This window comes from Oncorhynchus tshawytscha, linkage group LG09, assembly GCF_018296145.1.
Source record: "Oncorhynchus tshawytscha isolate Ot180627B linkage group LG09, Otsh_v2.0, whole genome shotgun sequence".
NCBI classification, from domain to species: Eukaryota; Metazoa; Chordata; class Actinopteri; order Salmoniformes; family Salmonidae; genus Oncorhynchus; species Oncorhynchus tshawytscha.
The window spans coordinates 8937535-8951639 of NC_056437.1; the positions used below are offsets into that span (position 1 = coordinate 8937535).

Below are 14105 nucleotides of genomic sequence, written 5' to 3' on the forward strand. Positions count from 1 at the left end.
ACGTCACTAAGGTCGCGGGTTAGGAACGTCACTGTAAGGTCGCGGGTTAGGAACGTCACTGTAAGGTCGCGGGTTAGGAACGTCACTGTAAGGTCGCGGGTTAGGAACGGTTCGCGGGTTAGGAACGTCACTGTAAGGTCGCGGGTTAGGAACGTCACTAAGGTCGCGGGTTAGGGAACGTCACTAAGGTCGCGGGTTAGGAACGTCACTGTAAGGTCGCGGGTTGTAAGGTCGCGGGTTAGGAACGTCACTGTAAGGTCGCGGGTTAGGAACGTCACACGGGTTAGGAACGTAAGGTCGCGGGTTAGGAACGTCACTAAGGTCGCGGGTTAGGAACGTCACTGTAAGGTCGCGGGTTAGGAACGTACTGTAAGGTCGAGGGTTAGGAACGTCACTGTAAGGTCGAGGGTTAGGAACGTACTGTAAGGTCGTGGGTTAGGAACCTACTCTAAGTCACTTAGGATAAAAGCGTATGCTAAATGGTATACATGTTCATGCTGTGTTCCAGGACCCAGGAAGTGAAGATGAGTCTATTCCTATTGGAGACTTCTCCTTTGACCCCTACAAGCTGATCTGCTGCTCGTTGGAGAGCGGCAACGTCCTGTCTCATGGATCAGGAGGGAAGGGGTACGGCCTCGCCACCACAGCCATCAACTCCGGCTGCTTCATATGGAAGGTAAGGGGAAGGTATTAAAGTACTTTATTTAACGAGGAAAATGTACAGGATAATATAAGATGGATCAGAAGGGAAGGTGTACGGCCTCGTCGCTACCGCCTTGCCACTTCATCACCTCGGGTTGCTTTTTATGGTCGGCAGACTGTCTGTACTAGTAAATCAGTGTGTTTGAGAGGATCCATTTGAGCAAGGTGAGGCACAGCATCTCTAATCTTGATCGTACTGAGTAGTAGTATTTTAGGATTCAAGGTGAGGCACAACATCTCTAATCTTGATCGTACTGAGTAGTAGTATTTTAGGATTCAAGGTGAGGCACAGCATCTCTAATCTTGATCGTACTGAGTAGTAGTATTTTAGGATTCAAGTGAGGCACAGCATCTCTAATCTTGATCGTACTGAGTAGTAGTATTTTAGGATTCAAGGTGAGGCACAGAATCGCTAATCAAAAATCGAATCAAATTTGATTTGTCAGATGCACAGAATACAACATGTGTAAACCTTACTGTGAAATGCTTACTTACAAGCTCTTAACCAACAATGCTTTAAGAAGTTAAGAAAAAAAGTAACAAATAATTAAAGAGCAGCAGTAAAATAACAATAGCAAGGCTATATACAGGGGGTACCGGTACAGAGTCAATGTGGAGGCTATATACAGGGTGTAGGGGTACAGAGTCAATGTGGAGGCTATATACAGGGGGTACCGGTACAGAGTCAATGTGGAGGCTATATACAGGGGTACCGGTACAGAGTCAATGTGGAGGCCAGTACAGAGTCAATGTGGAGGCTATATACAGGGGGTACCGGTACAGAGTCAATGTGGAGGCTATATACAGGGGGTACTGGTACAGAGTCAATGTGGAGGCTATATACAGGGGGTACTGGTACAGAGTCAATGTGGAGGCTATATACAGGGGGTACTGGTACAGGTGGAGGCTATATACAGACTGGTACAGAGTCAATGTGGAGGCTATATACAGGGGGTACTGGTACAGAGTCAATGTGGAGGCTATATACAGGGGGTACTGGTACAGAGTCAATGTGGAGGCTATAAACAGGGGGTACTGGTACAGAGTCAATGTGCAGGGCCACAGGTTAGTCTAGGTAATCTTGATCATACTGAGTAGAAGTATTTAGGATGCAAGGTGATTTGTAGATACGTGATTCTGTACAGTTTGACTACAATGTCAATGATTAAAACACACGTTAAGTTGCCTAAATCATGAAATCGGGCAGCATTGTATCCTCCTAATTTCACTTCTTCCTCACCCTCCTCCAGTTCAACATCACCAAGGAGAACAAAGGGAACGAGGGCACTTGTATCGGAGTGTCTCGCTGGCCCATCCGGGACTACAACCACCGTACCACCACAGACATGTGGCTGTACCGGGCCTACAGCGGTAGTCTGTACCACGGAGGGGAGCTGGGCCGGGCCCTGCCATCTTTCACTCAGGGAGACACCATCACCTGCATCCTGGACATGGAGGCTAGAACCATCTCTTTTGCCAAGAACAACAAGGTCTGTATACTTTACAGCCTGGGGAGGAAAGGAATTAAATTCAGTTTATTATTATTATTATTAATTATTACGATACAATAAAATACTTTTATTGTCGATTTCCATGACATTTGTTGCTGGCAGGCATAGGATATTCGTCTGAATATCATTAGGACATGCCTAATATTGTGTCTTGTTGACAGGAGCCTAAGTTGGCTTTTGAAGGTGTGGAGGCCACGGAGTTGTACCCTTGTGTGTTATTCTACAGCAGCAACCCTGGAGAGAAGGTGTGTGTGTGTGTGTGTGTGTGTGTGTGTGTGTGTGTGTGTCTTTAATTGGCTCTTAATACAAGGTAGATGTCTATGTAACATTTTGAAGTTACTAAGTTACAAGCATAATGCTATCAGTCTGCTTTCAATGGACTAAAGTAGGACCCACCACTACCCTGCTCTACCCCTAGGTGGCGCTGTGTGACCTCCAGATGAGAGGCATGCCCAGTGACCTGCTGCCTGGTGAACCACTGTGTTCCCCCCGCACCACAGTACTGCTGGAGGCCACGGTGCAGCTCCTCCGCAGGCTGCACCAGTGTGACGGCTACTGGACACAACACATCAACCAGCACATGCAGAGCCGGCTGGAGCTCATAGGACCGCTCATGAAGGAGGGAGGCCTGGGGACCGTCAAACATGGTTAGCCACTGGGCACACACACTATAGCAGTATGATACATTTAGCAGACGCTCTTATCCAGAGTGAATTAGTTAGTACATTCATCTTAAAATAGCGAGGTGGGACAACTACATATCACAGGCATAGAAAGTACATTTTTCATCAATAACGTATCTATCAAATGCTGGTTGTTATTTGCGATGAGGAGGATTATTTAAGATACTGTTTGAAGAGGTAGGGTTTCAGATGTTTTCAGGGAGATGGGCAGAGACTGTGCTGTCCTAGCTTCAGGGGGAAGCTGGTTCCAACATTGGGCTGCCGGGACAGAGAAGAGCTTGGACTGGGCAGGAGGGTCAAGAGACCCGAGGTGGCAGAACGGAATGCTCGGGTTGGGGTGTAGGGTTTGAGCTTAGTTTGAAGGTAGGGAGGGGCAGTTCATCTCTCGTTGTTCTGTCGGTAAGCACCACGGTCTTGGTTGTGTGGAGTGTGCGCAGGAACGAGGTTACAGAACCTGGGAAGGTTGAAAACCAAGAGCGCTGCAGCGTTCTGGATCAGTTTCAGGGTTTGATGGCACAAGCTGGGAGCCCAACCAACAGCGAGTTTCAGTAGTCCAGACGGGAGAAGACAGATGCCTGGATTAGGACCTGTGCCACTTCCTGTGTGGGGTTAGGGTCGTACTCTACGGATGTTCCTCTTCCTGTGTGGGGTAGGGTCGTACTCTACGGATGTTCCTCTTCCCGTGTGAGGTAGGGTTGTACTCTACGGATGTTCCTCTTCCCGTGTGAGGTAGGGTCGTACTATACTGATGTTGTAGAGCATGAACCTGCAGGAGCGAGTCACTGCTTTGATGTTTGCAGAGAACGACAGGGTGTTGTCCAGGGTTACGTCAATGTTCTTTGCACTCTGGGAGGGTGACACTGGAGTTGTCAACCGTGATGGAGAGGTATTTGAGCGAGAAGGCATCCCCCCTGAGGAAGAGCAGTTCCGACATCCAAGTTGGGTGTCGAAGGAGAAAAATATTTAAGTGTCACCCGCATAGCAATGATAGGAGAGACCATGTGAGGATATGACTGACTTGGTGTATAGAGAGAAGTGAAGAGGGACTAGAACCGAGCCCTGGGGGACACCAGTAGTGAGAGTACGTGGTGCAGACACAGGTCCTCTCCATGTCACCTGGTAGGAGAGACCTGCAGAGCCTGAGACGCCCAGCCCTGAGAGGGTGGAGAGGAGGATCTGATGGTTCAGGGTGTTGAAGGCAATGTATAGATGTAGGAGGATGAGAGGAGAGAGAGTCAGCTTTGGCAGTGCGGAGAGCCTCCCTGACAAAGAGAAGAGCAGTCTCAGTTTAGTGACCCGTCTTGAAGCCTGACTGGTTAGGGTCAAGAAGATCATTCTGAGATGAAAGTTGTTCAGAGACAGCACCCTCAAGTGTTTTGGAAAGAAAAGGATACAGGTCTATAGTTTTTGACGTCAGATAATTAGAGTGTTGGTTTCTTGAGGGGACGCAGCGCCAGTGGTGAGGGATGAGTTGAGGGAATTCAGGAATGGGAGAAGGTCTCCAGAGATAGTCTGGAGAAGGGAGGATGGCAGGTTGTCTGGAGGCCAGACCTCACTAGTCAAGAGAGAGAGGGGAGAAAGAGGTCAAGGCTTAGGTTAGTTCTGTGTGAGTTGAGACCAGTGGACTCAGTAGACTGAGTAGCAGATGTCTGGAGGGGGTGGAAGATTAAGGTAGGAGGAGAAAGTAGGAAAGAGTTTCCTAGGGTTTGAGGCAGAAGCTTGAAATGTAGTGATAGAAAGTGGCTTTAGCAGCAGATCCAGAGGAAGAGAAGGTAGAGAGAAGGGACTGAAAGGATTATAGGTCTTCTGGAAGTTTAGTTCTCTCATTTTTGCTCAGCTACCCGCAGCCCTGTTCTGTAAGCTCGCAATCAGTCACTCAGCCATGGAGCAGGAGGGGAGGCCCGAGCCAACCTGGAGGAAAGGGGACAGTGCAAATCATGGGATGAGGAGAAGTGTCAATGAGGCAGAATCAGGAGACCGGAGGGAGAGATGAGAGGAGGAAAGAGTAGTGGGAGAGAGAGAATATTGCGTCCGCACACGACCATCTGGGTAGCGGCTGAGTGGTCCGGATTGGAGGAAAGGGAGACAGAAAAGGTAATCAAAGTAGTGATGAGACCTGGAGAGGGGTTGCAGTGAGATTAGTAGGCGAGCAGCCTCTAGTAAAGATTGTCAAGTGTATTGCCTGCTTTTTGAGTTGGAGGGGATTGGGAAAGGGTGAGGTCAAGAGGCAAGAAGGGGAAATAAATTAGCTTATCAAGGTGTCAACTCTCCCAGGGTACCTGATGGTCGATAGATGACAACGTTAAGTTTGAGTGGACAAGTGACAGTGTGGAATTCAAATGAAGATGGACAGGTGAGGGAGAAAGAAATCTCCACGGAGGAGAAATGAGTTAGCCTGTGCCACCACTGCGACGACCAGATGTTCTCGGACTATGAGACAAGACAATCAGATGAAGAAAGAGTAGCAGTGTTCTCTGGGGTGATCCCTGTCAGGAACAAGTCAAGAGACTGAAGGGCAGCATAGGCTGAGATGAACTCTGCGGTCTTGATCGCAGATCGGCAGTTCCAAGCGCTGCCAGAGACCTGAGAATTCCACGGTTGGTGCGCGCGGGGTACACTAAATAATAAGGGTAGCAGCCGAGAGGTGTGGAGCGTCTGTAAAGCCTACAGGTAGAGGAGCGAACAGGTATAGAAAACACACAGAGCTCCAAAAGATCCAAATGAGAATCTATAAATAACTAGGTAAGATACTGAGAGAGTGGTGTGGAGCCTTCCACGAACAACTCGGATGAACTAACAGCTGCCACTGAGAAACCAGTGGAGAATGAAGAACTAACACTAATTACCAATTGCCTAGCAGCCGAGGAGAGAACACCTCCCTGTACTAATTGCTGATTGCCTAGGAGAGGTGAAACCACTCCCCCCTCCAATACAGCCACTGGTTACCAAAACAAGTCACACATTGCCCTGCCCCTTGATCCTGGTTGATGTGTCTATCTGCCAATGATGAGCAGTCAGCAGTTCACACACCAAAGTAGACCACTGGGAAGACAGGCAGCACTTTAAGTAGTTGGTCCTAGCTAGGAAAAAGACAGTACTAGAACGCAACAAATAATCACTCCTGGAGATATCAGGAGTCCTCTAGATATAGAATATATATATATATTCTAGATATAGAATGAAGTACGCTGAGATGAGGGCTGAGAAGTTGGTTATATATACTCAGAAAAGAGATGAAACCCCTCCCTCTCCAATACAGCCACTGATTACCAAAACAAGTCACACATGTACACACCTGAATACGTTCATAGAATAGAGAAAGAGCTCAAACTAACTGTAGCTATTCAGCATTGTCTGGAAGGCTAGTGGTATTTGAAGATGTTTTTACTATGCTGTGATCGTGATGTGGCTGTTGTACCTATTTTAGTTGAATACACTGATTTAAGTCTGTATGTTCTGCTTCAGTCTATATCTGACTAAAATGTAAATGTAGCCTTAAAAAGATGAAAAGTAACTGATTTAAAAAAATAAATAAAAAATTATAAATTTTTTTACCCCCTTTTTCTCTCCAATTTCGTAGTATTCAATTATTTGTAGTTACTATCTTGTCTCATCGCTACAACTCCCGTACGGGCTCGGGAGAGACGAAGGTCGAAAGTCATGCGTCCTCCGAAACACAACCCAACCAAGCCGCACTGCTTCTTAATACAGCGCGCATCCAACCCGGAAGCCAGCCGCACCAATGTGTCGGAGGAAACACTGTGCACCTGGCACTGCACTGCGACCGGCCCGCCACAGGAGGCGCTGGTGCGCGATGAGACAAGGATATCCCTACCGGCCAAACCCTCCCTAACCCGGACAACGCTAGGCCAATTGTGCGTCACCTCACGGACCTCCCAGTCGCGGCCGGCTCTGGGCGGCCTGGGCGCGAACCCAGAGTCTCTGGTGGCACATCTAGCACTGCGATGCAGTGCCCTAGACCACTGCGCCCCCTGGGAGTTTATCTGATTTCTTATCTGTCCCTGTTAATCCAGCAGGCCCAAGACCTAAAGGAATTGATGAAAGGGAGAAGAACAAGGAGCAGGTCAGGACTTGTGTTGGAGAGGAGACTGTAGAACCAGGAGACTTGGTGACGGGACCTTCAGGCCTCTCTGAGACCCAGCTGGGTGCTTTGTGCTCTGAGGTGTGGCCGGTGCTGGCCCTGATCGGAGGAGTGGACAGTGGGCTCCGGGCAGGGGGGCTCTGCCTCCATAAACCCAGTGGGAGAAGGGCTACCCTGCTGGGGGTACTGAAGGAAGGAAGCCCCCTAGCCAAGCTTCAATGGGAGGAGGCTGACCTCTCTGTCAGGTATTACAGTAGAGATTACACACACACACACACACTCAACTGTAGATAATTGTTTTCATGCACAGTGCTGTTTATTTCCAGACTTTTGTGATCCATCCTGTTCTGTTGTGTTTCTCAGTCTCCACTTCCATCCTGTTCTGTTGTGTTTCTCAGTCTCCACTTCCATCCTGTTCTGTCTCTCTCCAGTTCCATCCTGTTCTGTCTGTCTCCAGTTCCATCCTGTTCTGTCTCTCTACAGTTCCATCCTGTTCTGTTGTCTGTCTCTCTCCAGTTCCATCCTGTTCTGTTGTGTCTGTCTGTCTCCAGTTCCATCCTGTTCTGTTGTCTGTCTCCAGTTCCATCCTGTTCTGTTGTCTGTCTCTCTCCAGTTCCATCCTGTTCTGTTGTGTCTGTCTGTCTCAGTTCCATCCTGTTCTGTTGTCTGTCTCCAGTTCCATCCTGTTCTGTTGTCTGTCTCTCTCCAGTTCCATCCTGTTCTGTTGTGTCTGTCTGTCTCCAGTTCCATCCTGTTCTGTTGTCTGTCTCCAGTTCCATCCTGTTCTGTTGTCTGTCTCCAGTTCCATCCTGTTCTGTTGTATCTGTCTCCAGTTCCATCCTGTTCTGTTGTGTCTGTCTCCAGTTCCATCCTGTTCTGTTGTGTCTGTATCCAGTTCCATCCTGTTCTGTTGTGTCTGTATCCAGTTCCATCCTGTTCTGTTGTGTCTGTCTCCAGTTCCATCCTGTTCTGTTGTGTCTGTCTCCAGTTCCATCCTGTTCTGTTGTCTGTCTGTCTCCAGTTCCATCCTGTTCTGTTGTCTGTCTGTCTCCAGTTCCATCCTGTTCTGTTGTCTGTCTGTCAGTTCCAGTTCCATCTGTCTCCAGTTCCATCATGTTCTGTTCTACAGTTCCTGTTGTGTGTCTGTCATCCAGTTCCATTTCCCTGTTCTGTCTGTCTCCAGTTCCATCCTGTTCTGTTCAGTTCCATCCTGTTCTGTTGTGTCTGTCTGTCTCCAGTTCCATCCTGTTCTGTTGTGTCTGTCTGTCTCCAGTTCCATCCTGTTCTGTTGTCTGTCTGTCTCCAGTTCCATCCTGTTCTGTTGTGTCTGTCTGTCAGTTCCATCATGTTTCTGTCTGTCTGTCCAGTTCCATCCTGTTCTGTTGTGTCTGTCTCCAGTTCCATCCTGTTCTGTTGTCTGTCTGTCTCCAGTTCCATCCTGTTCTGTTGTCTGTCTGTCTCCAGTTCCATCCTGTTCTGTTGTGTCTGTCTGTCTCCAGTTCCATCATGTTCTGTCTCTCTACAGTTCCATCCTGTTCTGTTGTGCATGTCTGTCTTTATTTTCTGTTGATTTCTTTTCTGTTTTAATCATGTGTCTTTCCCTCGGTTACCTAATTCACCCTTCTTACCTTTCCCTTTTCTTCCTTCTTTTTGTTTCTCTTCTTCTTTTTTTGTCCTCCCTCCTTCATTTCCTCCCTCCCTCTCCATCTGTTTCATGTCCTGGTTCTCTCACCACTAACCAAAGCTTCCTGAATTCTTGGTCACCCAGCGACACCCCGCTCTCCTCCTTGGAGCCCTGTGACGTGCCCCAGTGTGACGTCAGCAGATTCCGAGGCCTCAAACCCTCTGTCCTCTTAGACCTGATCTTCCTGACCGGCCTCCTGGAGGAGCAGGGGGAGGCCCGGGAACGAGGAGGAGGCGCAGGGAGAACCAGGAAGAGCTGCTCCTCCGAGCAGGAAGAGGAGGGATGGAGCATCCCTCGGAGTGTGCTGGAACGCAGGCTAGATGAAGACATCGCCCGTGTCATGATGGACGATGATGACATTGAAAGAGGCACTGGGCTAACAGAGGAGAGGGAGGAGAGGGAAGGAGAGAGGGAGAGGAACAGTCACCCGTCCCCAACTAGAGCGCTCTCAGAGTCCTGTGACGATCCAGAGGAGGGTAGTACCTCGTCCTCCTGCCCCCCAACTCCAACCCCAACCCTACCAACCCCCTCCCCCCATCAGACCAAGCCCCAGCCAGATGTCTTCTCCCTGGAGCTCCGGGCTGTAAGGGTTTCCTACCTCCTGCTGGGAGCCTTAAAGTCCCTGGCTGTCATCCTCAGCTGTGGGAAGTTTACTGACCTGCTGCTGGTGCCAAAGCATCAAGACCCCTCTACTGCTGCCATCCTGACCAGTAGCAGCCCTGACCAGGCTAAGCCAGGGGACTCTGGTTTGAGCCCTGCCCCAGCCGGAGAAGACAGCAACGCTGCTGAAATGAGGTAGATTGATTTTGAATTTATTTTTCAAAAACAAATTCAGAATATAATATATACATGATTCATATAGTGCTTTTCAAATACCCAAATAAAAGGACATTTACATATAGTTAAAAACAAGCAATTATTTAAAATAAAAGAAAACTATCTAGCATAACTCTGTCGTTGAATTCCAGTATTTCCATGATGGTGTTCCTAGGTCTGTGCTACAGTTTATGGTGCGGAGCATGGTGAAGTGGGCTGTGCGACCCTGCCCTATCAAACAGAGTGTGTCCCTGTCAGACCTGGAGAGAGCTCAGGTCCTAATCTTCAAAGGAACTCTCAACAGACTGCAGGAAGACAAAGGAACCAAAGACCGGAAGGGTACTAGTACTGTTATTATTGGGTTATAGAAAATGTAATGTTCAGAATAGACGTATAGTCCTCTGTTTTGGCCAGTCGAATATGGCTTCGTATTTCTCTCTGGGTTATTGTGTGAAAGGTTAAACTTAACGAGTGGTACGAAATGTTTTTATATTTTTTTGACTTGTTCAAAATTGAAGTTCGTGCAATTTAGCTTGTTGTTGCCGCTGAAGAATAATTTAAAATAATTTATCTCTAATTTCTCCCTGTAGAGCCTGGTCACCACTCCTCGTCCCAGCCGCTGTCAAAGACTTCCAGCTCTGTGTCTCTCTACAGCACGGGGTCAGAGGGCACCGCCATCTTTGGTCAATCAAACGGAGCCTCTGCCTCGTCCTCCACCAATGACCTGGCTGCTTCTCTGCTCTCTGCGCTGCAGGCCGATGGCCTGGAGAACTTTAACCCCTTCCTCCCCATCAACCTCCTGCAGTGAGTACAGATCCATACATAGAAATAGAATCTATGTCATTCTATTTCTATGCTATGGTACGTTTAGTCATTAGTGAAGGTTAATGTCCGAATCACAGTAGTTCTTAGTCCTTTTCAGGGTACACACACACACACACACACACACACACACACACACACACACACACACTTTCCATTGACAGCCTGGGTTGTTGATGTTCCTGCTCCAGATCCATATCAGTCAGCAGCTCGTCTGAGACACAGAAGACTCAGAGTGGTGGTGAGTGTGTGAAATGAGACTGTGCTCTGTCTAACCCTCCCAAGGCTTCAGCTCTGTTGCAACTCCTCCTGGTTCTGATCTAACTGCTGGCTTCCCAAAGACGAGCAGACTTACAGCACAGTTCAACTCTATGAGGCGGTTTCCTGGACATTTTCAATGGAACAATCGGCCCTACATGTTAAACGTTTTCTACCTCTGATGATGAGGCTATGAAGAGAATTGGAAGCCTCTAATTGTCACTGTACTCCATTCTGTGGGCTCCCTTTGTCCAGGAACTTCTAGTCCACACACAACCAGTGGTGCCTCTGTATCTCAGCTGTCTTTGTGCTAAATGCAGCCCACTACCACTGTGTTGTTGGCTTGGCTTCCTCTAGGCGGATGGTGTTAGCACGGTTCCCTACCCTGGCCGGCCTGGTTAATAACCCCCCCATGTTGCACGGTCCTGGCCCAGGCTTCGGCCTTGCCACCTCGTCTTCCTGTGAGGGCTTCACAGAGCAGCAGACCAGCTTCATGGAGCCCTGCGCTAATTCTCAGGCCAGGAGCCGTGGCGCGGGTAAGAAAAACAAATACATGGAAGATTGAAGGCAATTTGGCTGGGTTTAGACAGGCAGCCCAATTCTGATTTTTTTTTTGCCCAATTAGTGGCAAAAGATCTGATCTGATTGGTTAAAAGACCAATTAGTGGCAAAAGATCAGAATTGTGCTGCATGTGTAAACAGCCTTTTATGGTGTGCTGCCCATCTCATTCAATAAGAGAACCAGTCACACAGCAACACGGACCAACTAGCCTGGTCCCAGATATGTTTACAGTTGGCTATACAGCGCAGACAGATCTGAGATCAGGCTATAGATCAACTCCGCTCCGTCACTAACAAGACAGAATAGATACTGCATTGCTCACGGGGAACTTTATGTCTGCTTGTTGCATGTCATGGCATGTTGAATGACATGTCCGGCTAATGTTCATTGTCCAGCTGGTTATTTCTGTTATGGGTGCTTGATTTTGACAACCAGAGCTTGTGTATTTGTATATGAAGAGTTGATTGATTGCATGCATGAAATCAGTTTGTCATCTACTCACATTGCTTGAATGGAACCATGAATTTGTGTTGAAAATGAACAGTCCTAAATAGAGCAACAGGAAGCCCTCTTACATAGAGAATTCATCCATTTCTTTCTGTATAAAAACCAAATCATTTTTTAGGATGGTGACAATTGTTTTGGGAAAGGTGCAGCCTGCTCAATGAGTTCACACTGTTCTGCAAATCAATTTAGGGACTTCCTGTGGTAAAATAAGTAAACTTTTGTTTGTTTGTAAGGACTTTGAGTGCTGTTACTACAATAGTACTTACAGTGCATTTGGGAAAGTATTCAGACCCCTTCCCTTTTTCCACATTTTGTTACTTTACAGCCTTATTCTAAAATTGATTAAATATTTTTTTCCCCCCCTCATCAATATACACACAATACCTTATAATGACAAAGCAAAACCAGGTTTTTATACATTTTTGCAAATGTATTCAAAATAAAAATTTAAAATAGCTTATTTAGAGTATATTACTACTGACATTTTACTACTAAGACATTTCAGCCCGATAGGAAGTTGTCGTTGCCTTCATTGTATGATGACATGTCAAACATTTTACTGTCGATGACAGATTTGTTGGCTTGTTTTTCTTTTACCTTTTTTTTTGTCTCCTCAATTTCTAGAACGGCCTCAAATGTTTGTCCCAGTCCGCTTACTAGAAATGGGCTTCTCTATGAGACATATCTACAAGGCCATGGAGGCAGCAGGTATTGCTGTCGCTGCGCTCTGTGTGTTAAGTGTGGTGTGTACTGTGCTCCATCCGCTTTCTGTGTTGTAGACTTGTTCCTGCTTTTCCAGAGGGGTCTGGGTTTCTTTCTTTTAGGCCTACTGTCTTTCCTCTGTGCATGCGGTCTATCGAAACGGGTCGTAGTATAGACACCAGTATTTTACAAATCAGGGGTTGGAACCAAAATTATTTCCCAATAGTTTCGTTCTGAAAATAACTATTTTATTAATTCCATTCCACTGTTCTGACAAGGAAAATAACGTTCTGAACCGTTTCGGACCCCAAAAAAGTTAGTTTATATATATATATTTTTTAACCTTAAATTACTTCACTAATCAGTGCGGATAGAGCAGCTTGCTATGGTGCGGGCGAGCTATAGTTGTTTACGTGCATGATAGATAGACAAGTGTAGGGCACGAGATGCGACTGAACTTTTTTCTGGTGGGGAGAGAGCGAGAGAGGTTGGAGGAGAAGGCTTGGCGCGCTGGGCATCTTGTTATGACATGCATTATATGAATTTGGCCCGCAGAATAATACCTATGGAAGAGCGACTTTTATGAAGGAACATTAAAATGTCTTTGAACTCCCGAGAGTTGGCTTAACTGTAGCTAGCTAACAAGCTTGTGTGTGCAGAGCGGCACCAGATTTAAAAACACATCTTACCTTTTTGTAGTTAATAAATCCAATGTGAAACGTGATCACTATAGTATCCTTAACGAGCATTGAGAAAGTTAATCCCGTTCTTCTCTACAAAAAAGTCTCTCTCTAATTTCTGAATCATGCTGTTACGTCAGTAGGATACAGTAGCCTATGCTTCGGAGAGGGAGGGGCAGGTAGCACGCACACACACTGGCAAAGATTTTCAGCTGGCAGGCAGACACTGGAAGAAGTTTCTGAGTGACAGAGTGAGGGCTTTGCATAGGTGCTTTATTGCGTTTTTTTGTGGACTTGAAAACGTAAAATAACGTTATTAACCGGTTCCCATGCTTTTAAAAAAACAGTTCTGTTCCGGGAACAGGATAGATCACTTTCATTCCCGGTTCTGATTCTGTTATTATGTGTAAATGTGTAAATGTTATTTTCTGGTTTTTGATTTTGTTCCCTGAACTGGTTCCAACTCCTGATTTACAATAGACATAGATGTTGTTAGGCATTTTTTTCATTAGATTATAATCGAAAAATTATATATCGTGATTCAAGAATTTAACTATTTCAAACCTGCCAGCAAATATGTGAAATGATAGGCTCATGGTGATACAAATGGTAATTTTCTGTTCCCTCTCCTTGGCATTCTGTACCCCACTCAAATCTGTCTGGCTCCTCTCAATTAAGCCCTGTTAACCAGGTTTCTGGACTACTTTACCTAATTTTTCTGTGAGAAAGCATTTTCGATATTGATATCGATTCATATACAGTTCAGGTTAGTTGTAAACACCACTGTTTGGTTAAGCACATGAATCCGCACGTGCATGTTTTCAATACAAATTCTATTTTATACTTATACTATAAACCTAGTCGTTGAATTAGATTGAATAGGACCCTCACTCTCCGTCTCTCACACTTTTGTTTCTTTACTCCTTCGCTAGTACTGTCGTCTTTCTTCCCCATATCAGTTGGGATTGAGTGTACTTCCATCACAAACTTTCCAATCTAACACTCCTGTATAATGTGTCCCTTTCAAATGATTGACTTTGACTTTTATTGTCATTGCCTGAATGCAATATCCCCCT

At 46.5% G+C, this 14105-nt stretch overlaps 1 protein-coding gene across 6 annotated transcripts in view; it reads left to right on the top strand.

The window, feature by feature from the left end:
• Positions 1-14105, top strand: part of LOC112259490 (probable E3 ubiquitin-protein ligase HERC1) — a 96241-nt gene that overhangs the window by 44670 nt on the left and 37466 nt on the right. For 3 of the 6 annotated variants that reach the window (XM_042326464.1, XM_042326465.1, XM_042326466.1), the window contains exons 35-44: positions 509-676; positions 1953-2192; positions 2375-2458; positions 2632-2860; positions 6931-7243; positions 8743-9477; positions 9674-9837; positions 10089-10302; positions 10936-11114; positions 12272-12355. In XM_042326464.1, the coding sequence (XP_042182398.1) occupies positions 509-676; positions 1953-2192; positions 2375-2458; positions 2632-2860; positions 6931-7243; positions 8743-9477; positions 9674-9837; positions 10089-10302; positions 10936-11114; positions 12272-12355 (2410 nt within the window). Of the gene's footprint in view, positions 1-508; positions 677-1952; positions 2193-2374; positions 2459-2631; positions 2861-6930; positions 7244-8742; positions 9478-9673; positions 9838-10088; positions 10303-10511; positions 10562-10935; positions 11115-12271; positions 12356-14105 lie in introns of all 6 variants that reach the window. The other 3 variants (XM_042326469.1, XM_042326467.1, XM_042326468.1) reach the window with 3 other exon arrangements.